The sequence below is a fragment of the Natrix helvetica genome (assembly GCF_964273705.1).
Source record: "Natrix helvetica genome assembly, chromosome: Z".
Classification (NCBI taxonomy): domain Eukaryota; kingdom Metazoa; phylum Chordata; class Lepidosauria; order Squamata; family Natricidae; genus Natrix; species Natrix helvetica.
The window spans coordinates 114823847-114848849 of record NC_138554.1 but is presented as its reverse complement, the minus strand read 5'-3'; the positions used below and the strand labels follow the sequence as shown (position 1 = coordinate 114848849).

Here is a 25003-nt window from a genome sequence, read left to right as displayed (position 1 = left end):
AATTATAATTCTATAGTGTGATTCTGCTAAAAATTAAGCTCAGGATTTCAATGGGATTGTTTCCAAGAAATTATGTATTGCTCCATTACACCAGGGAAAGGCCTTTTAAGTATAAAGGCACTAGATTGAATAACATTAAACTTAGTTGATCTAATCTTAGTGGAGCCTAAGCTTTTGATGAAGCAATCCACTTTGCTGTTACAGGATGTGGAAATGGGAAGTCCATTCTGAAGTACAAACTTTAGTATTTCAGAATTATCCCATAATTCAGAATTATCCCATTATTCCTGGGTAAATGTATATATAGGTTGCTGCATTTTATTTGTAACCTCACTGAAAGCCCAACCTCAATAAACCTCAATACTTATATTGGGGGAGCACAGAGTTCCAAAGCACTGGGGTCATGGGGTCATGGAAGAGAGGCTCTTCTCCTGGACACCACTAGCTGCAATTGACAGGATCTGCAGCATGCCTCCTCTGTAACATGGATGGGGCAGGCCTGGGTGAGATAGTCCTTCCAGTACACATGCTATGCATGGCTATGTAGATAATAACCAACATCTTAAATTGCGCCCAGAAAAAGTGGCAGTCAATGCAGCTCATGGAACAGCAATGTAACATGGGTCACTCTAGGGATTCCCTGCACTGCTGCACTCTGCACAAGTTGAAGCGTCCTAATGGTTTTCAAAGTTAGCCCCATGTAGAGCATGTAGAGCACATTGCAGTAGTCCAAGTATTAGATGACCAGGGCTTCAATGATTGAGCATAGGGACTCCTGATCCAGAAAGCAATTGAAATTCTGCAGAGACTCTCCTAGCTGCTCTTTGAATGGGAATATCCAAGAGAACCTCCAAGTTGCAGATAGGATCCAAGTGAGGTAGTGCCACCCCATCCAGAATTAAAGATGTCTAAGTCCTGGATCTTCGACTTCCATCCACCTAAAACCATTCAGTCTTGCCAGGGTTCAGCCAAAGCCTCTGTCTCCCATCCAGATCCACACAGCCTCCAGGCACCCTGAGAGGATCTCTCCTGTCCAACTCCATCACTGTACTCATTATACAGCAGCAATTGCTACTTCAATCAATTCTCCAAGGAAATAAATAGGGATGAGACATAAAATGGCTGCACAATGTGTTACAAATTAGGAGAGAGATTGTTATGAAATATTTTAATTCTATAAGGCTTTACTTACCTTATTATTACCATGAATAGTGTAGTTCAAAGGAGCCAATATAGATAAGGGAAAATAATGATTTTAATTCATTATTAATACATGTTTGTTTGTTTATTAAAACATTTATACAGTCACCTACATTCTAACCAACTCTGGGTGGTTAAATATCACATAAAACTATATTAAATTTATGACACTAAACACACTAAAACATTAAAAACAAAAACCTGGCATCAAATCTAACTTCAAATATTCAGTCATCTAATCTTATTCCAGTGCTTGGGGAAAAAAAGTCAGGTCTTCGAAGGCTTTATAGGGTAGAAGAAGAGGATTCCATGGGACAAGAGCTGTTATAGAAGGGGCACACTTCTTAGCTCCCATAAGATGGCAATATTTAGGGGAAGAGAATAGAAGTATGTGCACATTACTGGCCTGGCAGATTGAGTAGATTTAGGGAATTAAGAGTTAATAATTTAGGGAAAGGTAATCTCACATGTAACCTGTCTCTGTGCCACATAGGGCTTTTTAGGTGATGACCAACACCTTAAATTGCACCGAGAAAACCCTGGAAGCCAGTGCAGCTCATGCAACAAAGGTATTACATGGGAAAATCTAGTAGTGTACAACATTAGTACATGCACTTCTGCATTGTGAACCAGTTAAAAGTTTCTGAATGGTCTTCAATGGCACCCCATGTAAAGTTTTTTTTTTTAAAGGAGTCTGTGAGGATTTTACTCTGCTATTTATTCCTGGCTATAGGGTGCATTAGTCATCTCCATTTCAGAACCATTGAGCCAGCACTGTTCAAAGACATTTCGTGGTCATGTGGCCAGTATGACGCTGCAGAGTGCACTGCATAGGTACTACTTTACATTGAAGTAGTACCTATTTATCTACTCGCATTTCAGAAGTAGGTTGCTACTGGTTCAGCTGAACAGGTCATGGAATTCAGGCCTGGGTCGCAGAACCATCAGCGACCCAGGTCTGCCATGCCCTTGAACTGATTCCCTCACTGCCATTAGGCCATCACCATTTCGGTTTTTAGTGCACAGTTCACTGTAAATTGTTCTGCAAATGTACAAAGAACACTTTACATTGAACAGCACATATGCACACTTGCTTCGCTCACTTGCGCAGGTTGTGAACCAATAGTAAAACCAGCAGCAACCCACCCCTGTCGCATTTGCATTCTTTTGAACTGTTAGATTGGCAAGAGCTGGGGCAAGGATGGGAGCTCACCCTGTCGTGTTGAGTCTCAAACCTGGGCTACCAGCTTTCCAGTCTACAAGAGCAGCATCTTAACTACTGAGTCACAGCTTGGGAGTGCATTGCAGTAATCCAAATAGGAATTCTATAATATTTTTTGCAATGTTTTCATTTTAAATCTGCATTTTACAAAGCACATTTATTGTTTATGCAAATATCTGCTTTAGCCAAAGATATGAATATCAGCTAAAATGTCTCTATGATGGATAATATTCAGAAGCAAAGCTATTCCCAACGCAGAGAGCATTATTACAATATAATCAGAAATGGCCCAATGTTTTTTTTTTTAAATTAGAAACTGATACAAAAAGTTCACAGTTAATTTTATGCATCGTCTAATGTCAAGTAAATGCAATCAAGGAGTATTATGTTAATACCATGTATCAGTGGGACAAGAGACAACACAAGAATATTTGTAAAATTATTCCTTCCTCATTTCTTAAGATGAATACAATTATGCCAAATTAAATACTGGTAATGTTTTGATTTTAGCACCTGTAATTACACACACTTTCCTCTTTGAGAATCACCAAATAATACTTGGTCTATAAATCACCTTGGTTTAATTGCACCTTGGGATGTGAGAACTTACTATCTAGTATTTATAAAATGTACAATTTTATGAAAATACCTTACTTTGACGTAAAATAAATTAATAGCACAAAGATCCCTCTCTCATACAATGAAACGTATAAAGCCAAAATCAACAACAAAATGTTTCATTAAAATAGATTCCAACTAACAGATTCAAACCAGATTCATACTTATAAACTAAACATCAATCAATGAGTTTAAGCTGGTAGGAAAATCATAATAAAAAAGCCCAGGAGGATGTTCATTAACTCTTGAAAAAAATGTATGGCAAAGTCTTTATTGTATTTTTGTATTTATGTTATTGTATTTCTATCTCAAGATGCTTAGAGTAGCTCTGGAGGAAGGTGGTGCTAAAATCAAATCAGTTTGAGTCAAATCAAACCAAATTAGATTAGATCAAATAAAATAAAAAAAATATGTACACATACACAAGCTTCTATATCAAAATATAATCAGAAATTGAAAGATTTCCATAAGAGAGGCAACTAAAAATCATGACAACATCCTTCACTTACTAGAATTGAAATTCGGTAATTTTGCATTATTTGAGCACCTACAATTGCTTTCATCTAGCTTTTTGAGCCATAAAAATTATTCTCAAGTTACTGTGCTTTAGACACATGACTAGAAGATTTGTATTACAGATTATATATGATTTATAGGCACATAACAGTGGCAAATATCTGTAGCTCGGGTGTAGGATGAGAGTTGAGGTTCATTCTCAGAGCCTGGGGGATGCTTTTCAAATGTTCTGTTAACAAGCTAGGTAGCATCATCAGCAAAATTTAGGGAATGTCAGCTTTGGTGTTCTTTTGCCTATAAGTGCTTTGCATGGTCAGTAGCTCTTGTGATGGGAGGGTCACATTAAGCGAAGGTCTAGTGATGGGTCTTCTCAGTGTGGGTCATGTAAAGTGAAGGTCTTGTGACGGGTCTTGTGGTGGGGAGATTACATCAGGTGAGGGTCATTGGGAAGTGAAATGTTGGTTGGGGGGATTGTGGACACTGGTTGGTTATGCAGTTGATTGAATTCTCAGGGGTTCTTAGGTTGATTGTAGGTTGAATTGCTTGTGGAGTGCCAAGTTTCAATAAACTCGAAAGTGTGGCGGGTGGTAGTGTGGCCGATGAATGTTGTATTGCTCCAATCACAATTGGTGGTCAGTGTGGGTAGAGATTAGGGATTTGGGATCATGGCATTTGATTGCAAGATGGCATTTATGGATCCTGATTTTCAACTGATGTGATGTTTGTCCCACATAGAATTGGCTGCAATTGTTACAGTTGTTTTTGTAAATTATATTGCTTCTTTCATCCTTCTGTATCATGTCTTTGGTTCTGGATTATTCCTGGTGGATTGTGACTGTGGGTTTTTTGGACTATTGTTATTCCTAGAGGTTGAAAGAAACAATGTAATTTACAAAACCAGTTGTAACAATTTCAACCAATTCTACAGGGGACAAACACCACATCAACTGAAAACCAGAATTCATGACCACCAGCTGGCAGTCAATCGCCATGATCCCAAATTTTTAATCCCTACCCACACTGACACCAAATAGCACCAATTTGATTGGAGCAATGCAAGAATCATCAGCCACACTACCACCCGTACACTTCAGGTTTCACCTGACGTGACTCACACCTGACTCCTCACCTGATGTGACCCTTCTATTGCAAGACCTACTGACATCTCGAAACCCTTATAAGTAGAAGAACCAACACTGACATTCCATAAATTCCACTGAAGATGTTACTTTACCTGGTAACGAAATGTTCAGAAACTACCCTCAAGCTTGGAGAATGAATCTCCACTCTCGCTTATAGCCATATTAAAATATTTCTTTCGAGTCAGAATCAGAAGCTTCCTGGGTATATATTTATGTAGTTTATTTAACAGCAATATGAAATTGCTTTGCAACTGCCCTTTCCTGAGATGTTTTTATTTTTATTTTTTCTCAATCCCAGAACTGAATTTTTTCTCATTCAAATGCTATCAGGCTTGCTTAGCTTTTGGGGACCAGCCAAGCTCATCCAAATGCTGCTGCTGCTGTTGAGACTGGCTATTTACAAGGTTTTATTTTAAAAAAATACTTTATGTAGGTATTGAGGATTAGTGTCAAAATGCAGATCACCAAAAGAGACCAGCTATATAATACAAACTCTCTGAACTATAAAAATTGCAGTAGCTTCTTCCGCGGGATCATGACTGGATAATATACTTTTAAATAAATGGATCTGGTGCCTGTTGTATAAATCGAACTCCAGAAACTACCATTGTAATTATGAATCAAGATATAAGGATATTATCTGGAAATGATGTATTATGCATAACTTTGATATTAACAGCCAGATAATTGAAGGCAATTGAGAAGAGGTAGGTTTTTTCCAGCAGTTTGTTCCTGCAGGTCTAAGCAGATTATTACAAGGTTATTGGGAGTGTATGCCTGAATCTCAACAAATGTAAATTCACTGTGGATGATTATAATAAATTGTGGTTACTTTTTATTGAAATGTATATATTTTAATGTCTGTCTGTCTGTCTGTCTGTCTGTATGTATGTATGTATGTATGTATGTATGTATGTATGTATGTATGTATGTAATTCATATAGCCACCAATCTCCCAAGTAAAAGACTCTGGACAGCATACAACAAAACTAAATATATATAGAATTGTGATATATATTATGTACATACAAATATTATGTCTGTATCTTTTAAAAAACATTATTTGTAACTTCCTCTGGTATTTATTTTTTGTTTTATATTCAGTTAATAAAAACATCTTTAAAAATAAAAGTTATTACCCCAAGTGTTTAAAATATGTGCATTCAAAAGTATATGTAGTATGTAAAGCTATGGTTGCCCAAATCTCTTGTGAATGAAGGCAAATATATGCCTCCCAGGATAATATTGCAGGATCTGGATCAGTCATTGAGTCCAAGGTTTATTCTTCCAAGATTTTGTGCTCGTGCTGGAAGTTTCCTAGTGATCATCTCCAGCATGAGTCTAAAAACTTGGAATATTTTTTTTATTGGTCCCAGTGACTGATTCAGATTGTATATGCAGTAATTAGCAAGATTGCTGACCAAACAGGACATTATGCTTCTATTACGTAAGCATTAATTTATTTCCAGTTCATTTTTTTAAAATTTGAGCCTATGTCAGGCAGCCAGTTCCTTTTGGGATCTTTGGCCTGCCACACTAATATTCTATTCTACTATGCTGTTTCATTAGTGGGGAAATGGGAGGGAGAATAGTAAGGAGTAGAATGTGATTTTGTCAAAATAAAATTTCTTCCAAGGATCCAAGGTCATCCTTTGTCTCTACACCTCTGCACCTGACCGGAACTGGATGGGTGGAACTGCCAGCATGGCAATGGAAGATTGGACCATGTGATGGACTTGTGGGTGTGGGGGCAAGATCACGAACTTTCAACTGGGTGGGGGAAACTCAGGAAGCTCAGATTCAGGTTAATGTCAGGGTTCCAAATAACATCCAAAATTAAATCAGAGTGGAAGGCAAAGTTTTTCTCAAAGTTCCAATTCATTAAGAGAGTCATGTTGGCACATCTGAGAAAACCAAATCTGAGCTTCCTGGGTTTTCCTCATCCAGTTGAATGTTCAAGATCCTGCCCCCACACCCACAAGTCCATTACATGGTCCAATCTTCCACTGCCATGCTGGCAATTCCACCCATCCAGTTCTGGTCAGGTGCAGAGGTGTACAGACAAAGAATGACCTTGGATTCTAGAAAGGAATTTTATTTTGACAACATCACATTCTACTCCTTACTATTCTCCCTCCCAATTTCCCACTAATGAAACAGCATAGTAGAATAGAATATTAGTGTGGCAGGCCAAAGATCCCAAAAGGAACTGGCTGCAGGCCTGACAGCCTACTTAATTGAAGAAATAGATCTTCCTATTTTATCCATTATTATTTTTATCCTGCCTTAATTACTTTATAAATTACTCAATGCAGCAGATACTCCTTTCTCCTCCTGTTTTCCCAAAGCAACCACCTTGTAAGGTAGGTTAGGCTGATAGAGAATGACTGGCCCAAAGTCACTTATCTGGCTTTCATGCCTAAGGCAGGTTAAAAGTAGATTTTGGCATTTTTTTTTCATTCTTTCAGTCCTTCTAATATCAATACCTATTTATTTTGCATTGGAACCTTTTAATAAATCTTATTTCCATTGTTTCAGTTTTCTCCACAGTATTTAACAAATATTTAAATCTGATTAATGGATACATTCGAACACTAGTTTGATCTAGTGACTAAGACTAATATTTTCTTTTGAAGGGCAATACAGAACCCCATAAATCAGGTACATTCAAATGTTTCTGGAATTGTGCAGTACATTTCAAATCACCTGCTCCTAAATCAAGATTTTCTTAACAATTGTTGTTCCATACACTTATTAACATATCTTTCTGCCACAATAGTTTCCCCCTTTTATTTCCATTGCAGCTTTAGCCTAGAATTACAGCATTGGTATTTAGGCCAACAACATAAACAAAAATGTAGGTTAATTACCAGGCTGTGTGTTTCAACTGAGAATTGATTTGTGACTGCAGATGGTGACAGATATTCTCTCTGCTTCAAACTTCCTACTTAAAATGACTTGTCTTGGTTGGTGATTGATGTTAAGCTCACTGCACACTAACTATTCTACGCTGCACATTAATTAAATACAGGTTTTTTTGAAAGTTATATGTAGTGCCAAATCATTGTTCACAATCATAGATCAGTGTGTGTGTGCGTGTGTGTGTGTGTGTGTGTGCATGTATAAACAGGATGCTCAAAAATGTTTTAGTTCTGATAGTACCCAACACTGATTTTGTACATCTCTGCAATCATATGCCATGCTTTATTTGATTTTGAGGAGGGGGAGGGAAACTATGGTCTATATATCCCAAGGTAGCCCCTATGCATGTCAATTATTTTGTATGACTGTTGTCCAATGAAGATGGGTTACCACTGTATGAGAAGGATGTAGACAAGAACATGCAACTAATTCCACTGGGAGATAAGTGGAAACCAGAAACTTCTCAATCAAGCCCAGTTTACCTGCTGGGATCAACCTATCTTATCTGCCATTAAAAATTCAGTACACCTTTTTTAAAGGAATAGACTCTGTTTCTTCAACATTCTGAGAGAGATTTTATGAACTCTGAATCCAAACTTCCTAGAAGATTGTTTGGTTAGTTTTCATAATACATTTGGCCCTTTGTAAGAAACCCACATATGAGCACACAATATATATTTGCACTAAAAAATTCCAGGACTGTAGTAAATTTTTTAACAGGAAAAGGCTGTTTTCTCATGTTTATAAAAAGATTACAATGCTTGCTATTCTCTGTTTTTTCAAAGCAAGATCACAGTAAAATTTTAATATGTAGTTTCTGAAAGTTATAATAAGAAAAAGCACTGAGAAAAGACAACTTCATGGAGGCAGATACTTGTAAGATACTTTTTCATAGAATCATTAACAATTCAGTTGATTACACATGCAGAAATGAAAATATATGTATTTTATATTTCAATTCCCTGGGCACTTACAGAAAATAAAAAGCTTGGGTTTGGAATCTTTATATCATGTTTGAATTACAGGAAGTACTGCACAGAATAATTTTTTTAAATCTGCTTTTTGAGTTGTTATTTTAAGTTTTGATCTGGACATTGTTTTCAAAATTAGCTATTTGCTAACTTGCTACCAAGAAAATTTTCTTTGTGTTACCTTACTGTGTTGCGTCACCTGTAAAGTCATGGGATCAATTACAAACCAATCCATCATCCTCTATTTAGAGACAAACAACCTGCTTTCTAACAAGCAGTTTGGTTTCACGAAAAATTTGTTCTGTAATTTGCAACTCCTACACTGTAGAAACATTTGGAGCACACAACTTGACCAGGGTAAAGCAATAGATGCAATTTACATAGACTTCTACAAAGCCTTTGATTCAGTGGTACATGACAAACTACTGTAAAAGCTAAGCTCTTACGGCATTTCTGGATCCTTGCACAAGTGGATAGCCGTGTTCCTGTCAAACAGGCAACAAGTAGTCAAAATAGGGAGCGCCCTATGAAATCTGGCACCAGTTAACAGCGGTGTCCCCCAAGGCAGCGTTTTAGGACCCACACTCTTTCTACTTTACATAAATGACCTTTGTGATCATATTATAAGCATCCTCTTTGCCAATTACCCAAAACTATTTAACACCACCAACAATGTTGCTTCCCTGCAAAACAACCTTGATCATGTGCCAGAATGGTCGCGCAATTGGCAATTCCAAATCTCAACTAACAAATGCTCTGTCTTACACATTGGCAACAAAAATCTGAACACCAAATACAAACTGGGAGTACTCATCTCAAATGAGCTTAGCCCCAGAGCTCACTGTAACAGCATTGCTAAAAAGGCATTAAGAGTTTCTTAATTCCCTAGCAGTTGATAAGAGCTTGTATTTAAATCTAGAAGCATGTCACAAACATGATTACTCATTGTTGGCTGATCTTTGCATGATGCAGTGAATACAAATTGCATTTGTTCAAATTACCCCATGATTCAGTGTGTTGTACAAACCCAGAACAAGGGGTTATTGACTAAGCAATGTTTCTATTACATATGGGTAAACATATCATACAAAATGAGCCACTGGTAGCTTTATTCTCCATGACATTTCTGTTCATTTTTTAAAAAAGAATTTAAATGGTATCTTTTGGGTAAATTTTTTTTTAACAAAAAGCAAAATAAGTGTAACAATCCCTTACTAGACAACTTTTTTATTTTAAAAACAAAACAAAGACAAAAAAAGCAAGAAATCACGTGGCTGAACATTTCAACCACATTGCCGTGTCACTGCAATCTTCTGCCTCTAGCAACAGAATGTGGTCTATAGCTTAAAAATATCTGCCTGTCTCCGCTCCACAAAGTGGAGGGGCAAAATCCATAAAGAAAAGTATTTGGGCAAAATTAGTATCTAATATAAATACATATTCCCATAAATAAGGACATGCCACGTAAGATAGTTCTATGTAATATAACTTATAGAAGGAAGCATGCTGCAGCCACTAAGCTAATTCTGATTAATTCTGCAATTCATCCACAAAAATAGAAAGAAAAAGTAGTATTACTCATCATTTCTCTAGTTTTCATTCCACTGAAAATTGCCCTAATATAGCACTGTATTCCTAAAGCAGTGTAAAAAAATGCAAACAGTAATATATTTCAAGTTAGAGAGTCAAAAAAATACCATTTTTATTATTTTAGTATATCACATTTTCATTTAAAGTTCTTCTGCCTTTGATTTTGTAGAATTAAGAAAAAAAAACAAAGTGTACATGTCACACTAGCTAGTTCCACAGATTTAGTGGGGCTCATTTCCAAAACCCCTTACCTGAATTTGGCATATTCTTGTGGCCTTCTATTCCAGGTACAGTTCTGTAGTTTACCAACTATTTGCAAGTAATAATCTTCAGAATATCTAAAAGAAAAATAATTTAACACATAGCAATGAAGCAGATGGTTATATTAGCATTTCTTTCTCAACATCTGATGAAATTGATACGTAGAGTTGAAAAGACAAGCTTGCTAACAAAAGAAAACAAACCCGTGGTCTCCATGGTAAGAGAAAAAGTAACCTATTACAAAATTTGACTTTCTTTGTGACTTGTATTTTATTTATTTACATTTATAGAACTGCCCACCTCATAAGCAACTGACTCTGGACAGCATAGAACAAAATTAAAATAGAACTAAAAGCGTACCCACTAAGTTGAACCTATAAAACAGGTGTATTCAACCTTTGGGCTTGCTAGGCTGCATTAAATGAATTCTCAGAATTTTGGAAGTTGAAGTCCCCAGGCTTAAAGTGGCCAAAGTTGGAGACCCCTGCTCTAGAACATTTTGCTCCCAAATGTAAGGTTGGCACCAACCCTCCGATCTTTTTGTAGGGGTGCTAAAGATGTGGCTTTGCCAGTCAGCTTGGGACTCAGTGGAGAACAATATAATGGAAGTGGTTGATTGAGTAATAGCAAATCACACCTCTGCTCCATTCCACTTCAGGGACGTGCGGTCAGGGGAGGCAGAGCCTCACCGCTCTCATCATGAAAAGAAAAAGAAAGGGAAAAAGGAAAAGGCACACGTCGTCCGATTCCCTGCCTTCCTGAATCAACATGAAGGGGACCATGGAGCACGCTCCGCCGGCTTGCGCTCCGCGGTCCCCTTCATGTTGACTCAGGAAGGCGGGGAATGGGACCCCATGTGCAGGAGGCTGAGGCTGCCTCAGCCTCCTGCACACGTCATCCCATTCCCCGCCTTCCTGATGACATCACCAGCCTCACCAGCCATAAACCTCACCGCACATCACTGTTCCACTTCCCATGGTTTTAAGATTTGATTTTAACATTTTATGTTTTAACTAAGATGTAACTGTAAGCCGCCCAAAGTTACTCTGCGGTAAGATGTGTGACCTATAAAATTTATAAACAAACAAATGAACAAACAAATGTGGCCCAAGGTTGGATATACCTGCTGTAAAACAGCAGGTACTAAGATTTTGCTAGAATGAAGGAATGTATACTAATATTTTTAATTGATGTAAAGAGAAATGTTACAGCATAACATAGGAGAAATAATGTCGTAGACACAGGAATTAGAGAAATAATACATTTATCTTGTCTAGTAGAACATAATAAGAACTTACAAAATAATTCAGCCAATAGATTTCAAGTATTTATACACGTAATGTAAAAATAAAAATACTGAATTTCCTAAAAAAATAAAAAATAAAATTCAAGGCAGCTCTTTCACCATTCTCAATTGCTATTTATAGATTGTCCATGTATTTCTCATCCGCTTGCTATACTTGTCCAAAGTGTAGCTGAGGAAATAATTTATTTATTCATGCCAATTTAAAATTACGCTTCCTGTTTCACATCCAGAATAAGAGGCATGTATTCTACTTTACACATACACTACAATTCTTAATTTAAACCTCTATTTCAGAAGCAAGACTCTTTTTGAGCTAGGATTTAATGTAAATGGAATTGAGTTAATTGCATATCTTAATATGATTATTCCCTTTGAATTGAATTTTGTCTTCTATCAGGCACCCATAGACTTCATGGTTATGTGAAAGCTTTTCCAATCAATCCTGAATGGGACATACATTTTACTGCACCAGAGAATATTCAGGTTCACAGCCTAAATTCCTTCTAAAGAAAGATCTGAAAATCCTGCCTGAAACGGATTCTGAGACAGGGATCTGTTCCTATTTTTGTGCCAAAAATATCTTCTTGTTGTTGAATCAGGTCCTTAAAACATTAATGAGAAAGACAATCCCTGTGAAGGCAACATAGGATGGCATATTGCCTTGAATTTTCATTGATTTATTTCTTGGCATCTTTCCACAAACTTTTGTGTCCAAAGCCAGTGTTCTGAATACTTTTTTTTTTTAAATGAACATTTATCTTCTGAGACACATTTTCACAGAACATCACATTCATATGCAATGAGCCATCTAAAGGTTACAAAGATGGCGACAGAATAATTTGTTTTTTCCTATAATAATGCATCTTGCATAGAGAGTTTGTTCAGATGTAAAAAAAGCAAACAATTTTAGTGGGTTAGGTTTCAGAATTAGTTTTCTTTAGAGTAACTAGATTGAAATCCATGGAGCCTATGTATGTTGTTAGTATTAATAACTTGAAAGTCCCATATAATATATTCCAACTAAGAGGAATTTACAGTACAATCTTTCATATGTTTTTAAACTTCAATTGTTAGCATTTTAATGCCATACTCTCTAGAACAGCTGATATTTGTTTTGCTAAAAACCTGGGTAGCGACAGATTCTTTGTCTCTGAGATAAACTTCTATTTTCCTACTCAGATTCTACTATAGATTCAAAAATGAGGCCTAGTGCAATTTACTGCCAGCAATGGTTTGCACCTAGTGGTGGATTCCGGATCCTGTTGCAACCAGTACGGTGCAATGGGGCCGGGCGTCCACCACATGAACGTGTGCAGCATGCAAGCACATGTGTGCAGCGCGTGCATGCATGCTTACCACCCATGACACTCTGCAATGCCTCCATGACGCTCCAGCTGCTTGGGGGGGGGGAGGCATCACGCAGGCACCGTATGCTCTGTGTAAGTGCACGGAAGCCCCAAACAGCTCAAATACAGGTGAGGAGTGCAGGCAGGTGGGTGGGCCCTCCAGAGCACCGTACCGGAACGGTACCTGCTGCTCCCAGCAGGCACCGGTATGCCTGTACTGGGGCATACTGGTCGTACCCCACCACTGTTTGCACCAGGCCCAATTAGCTCATCCCATAGACTTGTAATTGTACTGTAATTCAGTAGAGCTCCTATAAATTTGGGGGATGAGAAAAACCTAATCCTATCTGGAATAAATCATTATATGATTTAGCTTTCTTCATATAATTATTCATGCAAAAATCTCTGTAGTCTATAAATGAGAACTCTAAGCAGGACAAGACTCAAATCATTTCTAGACAGAGGTGGTATTCAGCAGGTTCTGACCAGTTCTGAAGAACCGGTAGCGGAAATTTTGAGTAGTTCAGAGAACCGGTAAATACCACCTCTGACTGGCCCCGCCCCATCTATTCTCTGCCTCCCGAGACCCAGATGATCGGGAGGAAATGGGGATTTTGCACTAACCTTCCCCTGGAATGGAGAGGGAATGGAGATTTTATCCTTCCCCTACCAAGCCCACCAAGACAGCCCACAGAACCGGTAGTAAAAAATTTTTGAATCCCACCATTGCTTCTAGAGCAATTCAAATGTTGAAAAAATTGAAAGTGGGTAATTCGACTCTGCAATATTAAAAGAAGGAGTAGAACCTCTGAAGCCCCAATCACAATTTCTGTTCCCAAACAAATTTTGTACCATGGATTAAAATACTACCAGATCTTTTAAGTCAGTGAAAAGCCAAAACAGGTAGCAGTAAGGTTTCTTATCAGCGCTTCTCTTTCTGTCTTTCTGTCTTTCACTGTTAGAGTATGAAAATCCAGTTAGTCTGCAGCTAGTAATCATTCACCTAAAATGGCACATTTTATCCATTATAGATGTCATGGCAAAGTATGTAACTTCATTTCTTTATACTTGATAAGCCACAGGCTCTCCTCCCCATGGGCATATTTGGGCATACCAGGGGTTGTAACACAAATACATACCTATTTCCCTGGCTTAGCTGATAAGGAGGAGAGCCTGTGGCTTAGTGGCTAATATAACTGCCTAATATGTAATACAGCCCTGGTTCGAATCCCAGTAAGGGTATGGCTAGCTGATGAGAGCTAAATAGCTTGAAATGGATCTATACTAGTCTCCCTTTATTTATTTATCAGCACAAATACAACACACACACACACACACACACACACACACTAATAATAATAATAATAATTATTATTATTATTATTCATGCTTGTACACTCCAAAAATAGAGAAAGTATTAAATACTTCATTTTAAAAACTCTTAAAATAAGCATTTCAGTGTAGTGAATACTGGAGCATTCAATAAATGTTTCTGTAGAAACCAATTCTCTGATACTGTTAATTTTACTAAGCTTTCTGTTTTACAGAAAGCTTGGGGTCAGACTATCATTCAGCATAGCAGAGAAAAAAGAATGAATAAGAGTATCTATTCAGCCATTCCTTTAGTTATGCTGGTTATCATCATATGACAGAAAATAATTTTACTTAGAAGCTTGAAGCTTAAGGGAGGAAATTTCTATAAATTAAGGGGTTAATAAAAGCTGATATTACAGACGGTGGGAGGGAAGTGACTTGGGGCAATTATTTCATGTAGAGAAATTCCTGCAGTTTACAATGGGTAGTTGTTGCCTAAAGACATTCACTGGCTGGGGATAAGAAAATAAGAACTCTCTGGCTCCGGAAGAAAAGTCATTAACTGGCAACATAATGGAAAATGGTAGCTGCAACATTCAATTCCAGAGAATCTCACAATCTGAACACCACTTTTAAAATCATTAAGTAGGAACCTGATATTTTTACATATTCTCTAGAATTCACAGTAGATACAAAAGGTTTAGGAACAGCCCTAGGGTATGAGGCCTTGAAAAGATTTGTGTAGTCCTAAAGAAGCACTTTAGCTCAGGATATAATGGGAAGGAAGATGCTCTGAAGCTTGAAGCTTGAAATTCAGAATATAAATAGCTTAGACAGGGGTGGAATTCTACCGGTTCGGACCGGTTCAGGCAAACCGGTAGCTTCGACCATCAGCTGAGAGCAAACCAGTTCACTCCAACTTTGAAGTGGGCTCAACCACCCCTGGGCTATACTCACCTATATTTTCTTTTCTGAAATCAGCCCAGCTGATTGGCGTGACAGAGTGGATTGCAGCATCTCAACTGTTTTTCTCACCAGCAGTAACGTGGAAGGTGAGTTTTGTGCAAACTGTGCATGCGTGCGCAGCATGTGCTCAGCTACCAGTTGTTAAACCAGTAGGATCCCCACCTGAGCTTAGACATATGAAATAAGCATATGCTCTGGACCAGGGGTGTCAAACTTGCAGCCCACGGACACATGCATGGCCATGTGTCATATGTTGGCCATGCCCACGCCCATTTTAACAAAGGGGGGAAATAAAGTCATGATACATCGCAGGATGATGTGAGTGTGACACCCCTTCTGTGGACGGTGCTTTCATTCAAAGCAAGGACAGTTTCTAGGAACGGTTACTGTATCTTACAAATTGGCCTAAGATATAACACAATGATACCGCTCCCCATTCCATTTCCAAATACCAGCTGGACTGGCAATCCTTTCTTTGGGAAAAAATTCCTTAGGTGTTTCTGGAAGTGGCACACATGCTTCAGCATCAGAATACAGTCTCAGTCGCCCTCTCATTCCTCCAGCATCTTGAACTGAAACTAATTCAATCTAATTGAACCCTGTCTAAATATCTTGTTAATAAATAATTATCTATAGAAAAAATGGTGAATAAGACATTACATGTTCTTTGCTTCAAACCTATATAGTATATCCAAGTGAGGTAGATTTATTTCCAAGGCAGGAAGCCCAATTAGCTAATAGCCGACTATCAATTAGTCCGTAGCATGAGAAAGACAAGATAAAGGATCCATTAAGACAGAGGAAAAAGTAGGGAAAGGAATAGGTAGATTTCTACTTTTGGGGATAGAGGTATTGCATTTACATGTTGACTCAAAATTGAAGTATATAAAGATGCTGCCATGCTGAGATGGGGAATGGGACAACTTAACACAGCCAATTCACTGAAGCCAACTCACCATAGCCAACTTGCCATAGGAAAATTCACCACTGCCAACTTGCAGTGGGACAACTCAGTGTGGAACAATTTAACAATTCTATTCAATTATTTAAAATAAATAACAATTATTTTAATTTTTGCCGTTCACATTTTATTCTGTCCCTCCTTTTGCATCCTTTCTTTAATGATTCTATTCCACTATTTCATTGATAGAGCAAAGGTAAGAATTAGTATCATCCATAAAGTATACACATGTAGATGCATCCAGAGGAATAATATGCTAATGTTCAGAAACTCTTAATTCTTTATGCTTATGCAGAGATGGAATGGAATTCCCTTAATGGTCTATAGATATTACAAAAGCACATGGAATATAAGTGGCTTAATTTTTAAATGATAAACTAAGTGATAAAATAGATTTCTACTACTTCTGATGAAGTTATATGTGATCAAGAAAGATTTCTGAAATCAGAACAGACTATAGTACATTATGGCAAAAAGTTACTTATAAAAAGCCTCTTGTCTATATTCTTAATACTTGAGTATGTCCTTTGTATGTCAGTCCCATCTGAGAATAGTCAGTTACAAGGGACCTAAGTAGCTATACCCCAAAATTTCTTGAAAGCTCCAATTTGCTTAAAGATCATGCAAATACCAATTTGGCTAAGTGTCATGTAAACAATCTCCAACAAAATACTAAATCAACTGGTATCAGTGACAGACGATAAATCCTGTACTCTGCATAGATCGGTGCCCCCAGTATATATTGTATTCAAGCAATCCTTGGATTGCTTTAATACATGAAGGATACTGTGGTTTCTGAAAAATGAGCAGCAAGCAGTGGTGAGATTCAAATAATTTAACAACCAATTTTGCCCTATGATTTTTTTCCCAACAACCAGTGCACCAAACTGCTCAGAAAGTTAACAACCTGTTATCCCAAAGTGGTGTGAACTGTCTGAATCCCACCACTTCACTTTTTATTGTGAAGTTGCCAATTAGAAATGTATCTAATAAACCTTGTCCTATTTTAGTTCTTTGACACTTTCTGTCACATTTTCTCTATGTCCTCTTTGATATGAGGTCTCAAAATTATATTAAACTGAAGTTTTCCAACCTATACACCTTGCCTTTAACCTAGTAACATCATCTGAAAGAAATTCTAAATTGGTCGTCACTGCTTGATTTTAGATAGCAGCACATGAGAAAGAAGATATGTTCAGTGAAGCAGATACTGTTAATCACTGTGTTGCTTTGAAAGTTTAATTGTAAATTCATAAAAGATCAATGACTGTAAGAAATCTTGATGTAGGTCAAAGTTTTCTGAAGCTGCATTAGAATTATCACCATGCTATGGTGCATAAAACCAAAAGATGTAAATTATTGTAAGCTCTTAATCTTTAAATAAGAAGTAGCTAAAGGTTTGATGCTTTTCTAGGTAAATAGTCTCCAAAAACATTCCATTTTACAGCTATTTAAAAACTTCTGTAATGGCTTGACGGGCTGCTCTTGACTCAACCTGACTTTTGTGCCTCAAAGCCTGACCCTGCTGAGTCAGTTGTTCTGACTTCTTCTGGCCTGGAGGTCCAGTCTCCAATACTGTATATAGCTGGGTGGCTGCAACAATCAACTGTGTTGGGTTATTTGTCATGAAAAATTAATTGAAATATTAGGCATGAATGTCTTGACATGGAGATTCTTCATCAAAGCAATGCTGGTATTGAAACTGCATTTGTGAATCAAAATATCAAAAAAGCTTGAATGGAAGTATGTTTTTCTTGATTTTTTGACATCTAACAAAAGCAATAACAACATCAATAAAAGGATCGTACAAACATCCATTTGGTGTAGCAGTTAACGTGCTGACCTAGAAAAACCACATATGACATGAAAGCCAACTGAGCCAGTCATCTTTCTTTCAGCCCAGCTCACTTCATAAGGATAAAGAGGTGCTGTGGAGAAAATAGGAGGTGGAAGGGGTATTGGTATGAGTGCCTTGAGAATAAGATAAGAATTAGATAGATGATAGATACGTAGAGAGATGGAGAGAGAGAGAGAGAGAGAGAGAGAGAGAGAGAGAGAGAGAGAGAGAGAGAGAGAGAGAGAGACTAACTGACAGATAGATAGATATAAAATAACATATTTTATAAAATATAAAAAATAAAGCCATGAAAATTTGAGCTTTTTTAAACCAGCAATATAAAAATCAGTATGGAAGGAAGAGAACACAACCATAGCGACAAAAAAAAGACTATTAGCTGATACTCTGTTTGATGTAATGCATCACTGCATTAACACAAGTGAATATTTTTATGAAATTATAGCATAAACAGAGCTTCTAAAACTAAATAAACAGGTGAAGTTCAATTATCCTTTTTCCTCAACTATAGGTAAAAGTCCCACAGTATTAGAAATATATAGGCTGTTAAGGCAGAAAGCTGCTAAACTACAAGTTATATTTTCAGACTTCAGAGTATCTGTTAGATATCCACACAAGGTGCTGTGGTTTCTACTCCAGTCTTCTGTTTAGGCAGGAACAGAGGTTCAATCTGATTGGTTGAGAGGAAAGGAGAGCTGTCAGACCTAACAGTTGCTGGATTGTACATACTTGTCTGTGAATAAAGAGCTGTTGTTGCCTTGAACCTGAGTCTGTCCTCTCATTGCCCTATCCATCTGTAATTTGGGAATATATTGAAGCAGCATGTCCAGATCTTGATCTTCTGGATGCAGAATAACAACATATTTGGAGGGAATTACATGGAGCAAGGTGGTCTCAAAACACCACAGCCTCAGGCACATGAAGAGATAATCTGTAGCAACTAGACTTTTTCAAATGGCTGGTAGATTCCCGGATTGGTTAGTCCTCAATCCAGCTTTTAGTTAATGAGTATCTTGGATGTAATATCCTCTAATACAACTATCAACTATTTTCTACTGATATAGATAAGATTTACAATGCACCAGGCCATTGTAGTGCCCACAATGCATCAGAATGATCTCAGTTGGTGGCATTGTGAGCAATTTAAGACATATGATTTGATAGTCTAACATAAACAATAATCTAGGTCCTCATGCTTTCCATAGAATGTCATTAAGGCAGTTTCCATACCTACCCTTGCTTGGCCAATAGGCAGTATTTTTGTACAAAGCATATTATCTCTACTCTAACCTCCATCTTTGTATCTAAATATATAACTCCCCAGTTGATATAGGAAAATACATATTCCAGACCAGAATTCATGTGATTTTATATACTGCTTGGCATCAAATTAATAGAGCCACATCAACCAAGTCAGGACAGATACAACAAAACAGCTAATACAAAACACCCAATTAAAAGCAAGGCTAGATAAAAATGAGAAAAGCAAACAAACAAAAAAGTCCATCTGATAACAAAAAGGCACCAAAAACAATTTATTACCCGAGGACCTGGAAAAAGAACCAGACAATTAAAACTAATTTGCTGGGCAATGAAGTTGGGGTCATGTGAACCTCTGGAGATATGTCATTCTAGACAGCAAGGGCCATGACGGTAAGGTATGATGCTATAATAATTTCTTATTGTAACCATATTTAGGTTAAACTAAATGTTGCCCAATTCAACTTCTAAAAGATCTTGGCCAAGTTCCTATAAGGAGATGCCAATGGATTTCTCACACCTAAAATTGCTATACTATATACTTAGCTGTTCAGGTTTGTAAAATTGCCATTGCTGCTTGCCAGTCAAGTATATTTATAACCAAATGCAGACACTTTACCTTTTCTTCTTGATCGATGATGACCAATTGTTACTCCATGTATCCTTGCATTTTGCGGCTTGCTCAGATTTCTGCACTCTGGTTGTATTAAGAATTGGTCTGTTTATATAAAAAGGAAAATCAATTTGAAAAAAGAGCAAACACTCTTTGCAACAGCACAATGAGTTGCTGAAAAGATAAGTAACAGGTCAAATTATGAAACTAACAAGAAATATCAATGAGGTCTACTGCAGTCTAAAGAAGAATGACTTTGAATTGCCACCCCACACAGAATTTATTTTTTAAACTTGATTTTTGATTGAATTGTGTAGCAAATTGTGTAGATGCTAATGTAAATCTGAAACACATTAAAAGAAACAGATTTCCCACTTCAACTTCAATAGAAATACATTTCAATCCCACTTCCCAACTTCAATAGAAATACAATTCAAAATTGTATTGACATATTTTACAATAAATATAAAATGTTTTTAAAGTGTTCTCAAAATGCTATTTAAAAAAAATTACACAAATCTCATCTGTTTTTAATGGCAGTATCAAGTTTTTGTAATTCCATTACAACTTCAGTCCATGGTAACTATAAGAAGGAAGCACTGATTTATAAACAATTGCATTCTGATACACTCATTCGGAATGCTTTACGCTGGGCAGTTGTCCCTAGAACAGTTCCATGGACAGATGATCATATAAAGTAAAACAATGAACCCTAATCTAAGTTAGCTGTATTAAATAGTACAAACTGCACAGCATAAAGCATTCAGAATTAATGTGTCAGAATGTAATTGCTTATAAATCAATGCTCCCTTCTTACAGCTACCCTGGAGTGAAGTTGTACTAGAATTGCAAAAGCTTGATGTTGCCATTAAAAACAGATAATTCAACTTAAGTATTTGGAAGAATAGGGAAAAGCAGAAAACTTTAGTAAAGCAAAGCAACTTCAGCTACCACCATCGTAGCCATTAATTTGGCCTAATAATTGGAGCAGTTATTAGGGCAAATTAATTTACCCCAAATCAATTATTATTTATAGTTAAAGCAAATACTTAGTCACTCTGCTTTGCTCTAATCTTTATGTCAGCTGATTCTTTTATCCTGCATTTTGGATATCCAGCTAATTATATGTGGCACTGTGACCTTGGGTTCACGTTTTTATTCTAAATATTTTTTTCTTTCTCTAAATATTCCCATTTTCATTCTCTCTCTGTCTTTCTCATTTTCTCCCCCCTCCCTCCCACTAGATGGTGGGTTTCAATTTATTTTACTACCAGTTAGCTTGTGTGCTCGCCCAACACTTCTGTGCATGTGCAGAGGCGTCTGGGCGGAGTCCCCTATGATGCCACTACCGGTTCACCCAAACCGGGGGGGGGGGAACTGGCAGAAACCCACCTCTGCCCCCCCTCTTCCTCTGTCTCCCTCCCTCTCCCAATCTCTCCATTTATTCATTCATTCATTTTGCTCCTGTAAAAAAGCCAAATAAATGGCAATTTAGTTATTCTACACAACAACAATATCATCAAATGAACTCACATATTCTGGCTTGGGAACTCTGAGAGTTGAAGCTCCTGAAACTTAAAACTGCCAAGCTGAAAAACAACAACTTATGACATGTGTTGCCTCAGCAAGAGGGTTGCAATGGAGTAGGGAGAAACCATTATAATGGGTGCAAGCACTGAGCCTCTGGCAGGCAATTTAAATACAGCCTGACAAAAGGCTTCATACCCCAGGGATGTTATGTTCTTTGAGGTGAAGGTGAAATGCAGCACACATAGTCAGTCCATCCCCTTCAGCCCTTCCATAAGTGCTCTCTGTGTAGCACAGAAGCTTCCATCAAATGGCTGGGATGCTTACAAGTGACGTTTCTGCAGCTTTTCTGCAACCCCACAGAAATCTTTTCCTAATACGATTTGATAGCTTATTAGTAACATTGACTATCACTAAGTGTTGTATGTTTTTATTCTTGATGAATGTATTTTATTCTCCTTATGTACACTGAGAGCATATACACCAAAGACAAGTTCCTTGTGTGTCCAAGCACACTTGGCCAATAAAGAATTCTATTCTATTCTATTCTATTCTATTCTATTCTATTCATGGCTTTCTAACCTCTCTGGAGTCCACTTCTGGCCACAGGAGGGTATAAGGAAAGGAAGCAAAGCAGAAGAAGCAAAGCTATGTGTCCATTTAATTTTACAGTCCAAAGCAAGGAAATGATGCACATTATCCTATGAAGCATCTTGTAATGTTTTGTTCAAAATTTGTCAAAGTGACATATTTCCACTTCCTCCCAGGATTTGCAAGTAATATTGAATTCTGTAGGGGAGCTAAGAGGATGGAACAAACAAGGAAATTTATAAAGCTATTGGACGTAGGAATATCTCTAAGCCCTTTGAGAAATAAGAAGGAGGGCTGAATTGCACTCAACCTTTTACAATAACCAGCCATGAATTTTAGTTGAATATAGCCCAATATATTGGTGTAATCTGTTTCATCCCTGAACAGCTTTTTTTCCTCCGTCCTTCAGCTAATACTATCTCTCACTTCCACTTGGATAAGAGTAGGCTCCTACAACATGCACATTAAAGAAACTGGCATTGAAAAATAATGTTTGAATAATCACAGTAAGGAATGTTTGGCTTTTGAAAGTCTGAAAGTCAGGCCTTGACTCGGTAAAAGTTGATAAGGAAGGCAGCTGTTGTGTCTAGAGAAAAGTGTCTTCCCGAGGGCAGGACAAGAAGTGGCAGATAGAAGATTATTAAAGTGAGATCCAACCCACAATTAAGGAGAAATTTCCTGACAGTGAGAACAATTAATCAGTAGAATAGTTTGCCTCCTGGGGTTGTGGGTGCTGCATCACTGGAGATTTTTAAGAACAGATTGGAAAGCCATTTGTCCTGAATAATATAGGGCCATGATGGTGACCTATGGCACAAGAATCCTCTCTGCTAGCACGCACACTGTTGTCCCAGGTCAGGTCTCCATGGCGTTACTTTTGTAAGCTTGTTTCCCTGCAAACAACGAAACAGAAGCTCACGAAAGAAGAAGGTCTTACCTCTTGCCGCGATGCCCCACCTCCCACCGGCCAGCTGGTCTTTAGGTCCCTGCTGCACATGCTTTCATGTTTGCACATGTGTGTGAGCATGTTAGCACATGTGCCCACATATGTTCATGCATGAGCATGTTCGCGCATGCACTCACCTTTCAGTTTGGGCGGGTGTATGCACAGTTCGGGTACTCGGTGTCTAAAAGGTTTACCATCACTGATATAGGGGCTCCAATCTCCCTTACAATTCTGTTATTCTATTATTCTGTTTCCTAATATTGTGACCACAGTTAAAAGCCAGGCAAAAGGATAGGAAAACAACCATTAAGAGGTGGTAGTCAAATTTATAAAGTAATTAACACTCTTCAGCCATGGTGTGAACCTTAATCACTGCATTTGAAAATGAAACAGAGAGACAGTCAGACAGATTATAAAAATATCAGTGCTCTGAAGCATAAAATACTTTGGCAGAACAAAAGAGTAACAAATAAGCACAGAGGCATGAATAAAAACCTGTTTTCTTTTGTAAGAGTTTTAGCAAAGTTAAATATACTTCTGTATTTACCTTATTGTCCTAAGCCAGAAGGTAAATTATTTTGTATGGGCTTAATTCAGTGTTTTAAGTTAACCGCTTCATTCACTAAGCAACTGAAGAAAAATTAAAGACATTGTGATTTATTACAACATTAAAATCCAGTGCTTCCTTCTTACTTTTTAAAAGGCTTTTTTCCCTTTTTATCTCTGAAAATCTTCATTAATGGAAACTTGATATAATATAAATATTATTTGATGTGAGTGGTATTTGTCCTTGTAATTTCTCAGAATCGCAATGGAAAGACCTACTCTAACCATTGCTTGTCCTTAGGGTAAGCACATTGAAATCAATATCTTAAATTGATTTAAGAAAGCAATAAGTAACGTTTCATTTCAGTATTTTCAGCAAACTTTCTCTAAGCATGACTAAATTTGGGTCCATACCATAACTCCTTACAAAAATTCTAGTTATTCTAGTTATAGCTCTATAATTTCTTCTCAGACATCTCTTGAATTGGACACAGTTGGTCAATTGGGATGTGCAGTCTATGGAACACACACACACACACACACACAAAGAGAGAGAGAGAGAGAGAGAGACAGAGACAGAGAGAGACAGAGAGAGTCATAGCTCCCCATTTAGCAGCCTGAGTCCAGCTTCAGAACTCACTACCAACAGTTGAGAAATCCAAACTAAACTAAACCAATTATCGATGGCAGGATGCTACGCTGGGTTGGTATATTTGTTTCTTTTGGTTGGTTTTTGCTTTGTATGTTAATGCTCTAAATTTATTATCTATCTCAGCCTTCCTCCAAACTCAAAAATGTCTCCTTTCTTTATGTTGGTGGATCACTGGAGATGCACCTTGCAATTCTCTGCAGCTTATCGTACAGCACTTAGCCAAAAGTGCTGTATTTTTGGCCATGCCTAACCTAGATGAAATTTCCTCCTGCCACCAGATTGTTCTATGGTACTTGGGCTACCACATCTACACTGCAATGTTTGTATCTACACCTGTACATCTTTTCTGGCATCTAGAGGCTGTTAGGAATTTTGCAACTTAAATATTGTTAATCTAACCCTAGTTCCCCCCTCTCTAGATCTTATCTTGCAATTCTCTGGAATCAAGGAAAGGAGCACATCCTCTTAGAGAAGAGAATTTCTATTGAATCATCCACAGCAGTGATTTAACATTTATAAATCTACCAGAAAAATGTGTGTATGAACAAGATTGCATTCCCTAGTAGTTGGTCGTGTGTGTGTTAGAGTGAGGGGGGGAGGAAGGGAGGGAGGGAGGGAGGGAGGGAGGGAGGGAGGGAGGGAGAGAGAGAGAGAGAGAGAGAGAGAGAGAGAGAGAGA

At 37.6% G+C, this 25003-nt stretch overlaps 1 protein-coding gene across 1 annotated transcript in view; it reads right to left on the bottom strand.

The window, feature by feature from the left end:
- Positions 1–25003, bottom strand: part of ST8SIA6 (ST8 alpha-N-acetyl-neuraminide alpha-2,8-sialyltransferase 6) — a 37659-nt gene that overhangs the window by 9764 nt on the left and 2892 nt on the right. Inside the window, exons 3-4 of the mRNA XM_081971468.1 lie at positions 20070–20168; positions 10433–10519 (exon numbers count right to left, since the gene is read on the bottom strand). Of these exons, the coding sequence (XP_081827594.1) occupies positions 10433–10519; positions 20070–20168 (186 nt within the window). The remainder of the gene's footprint in view (positions 1–10432; positions 10520–20069; positions 20169–25003) is intronic.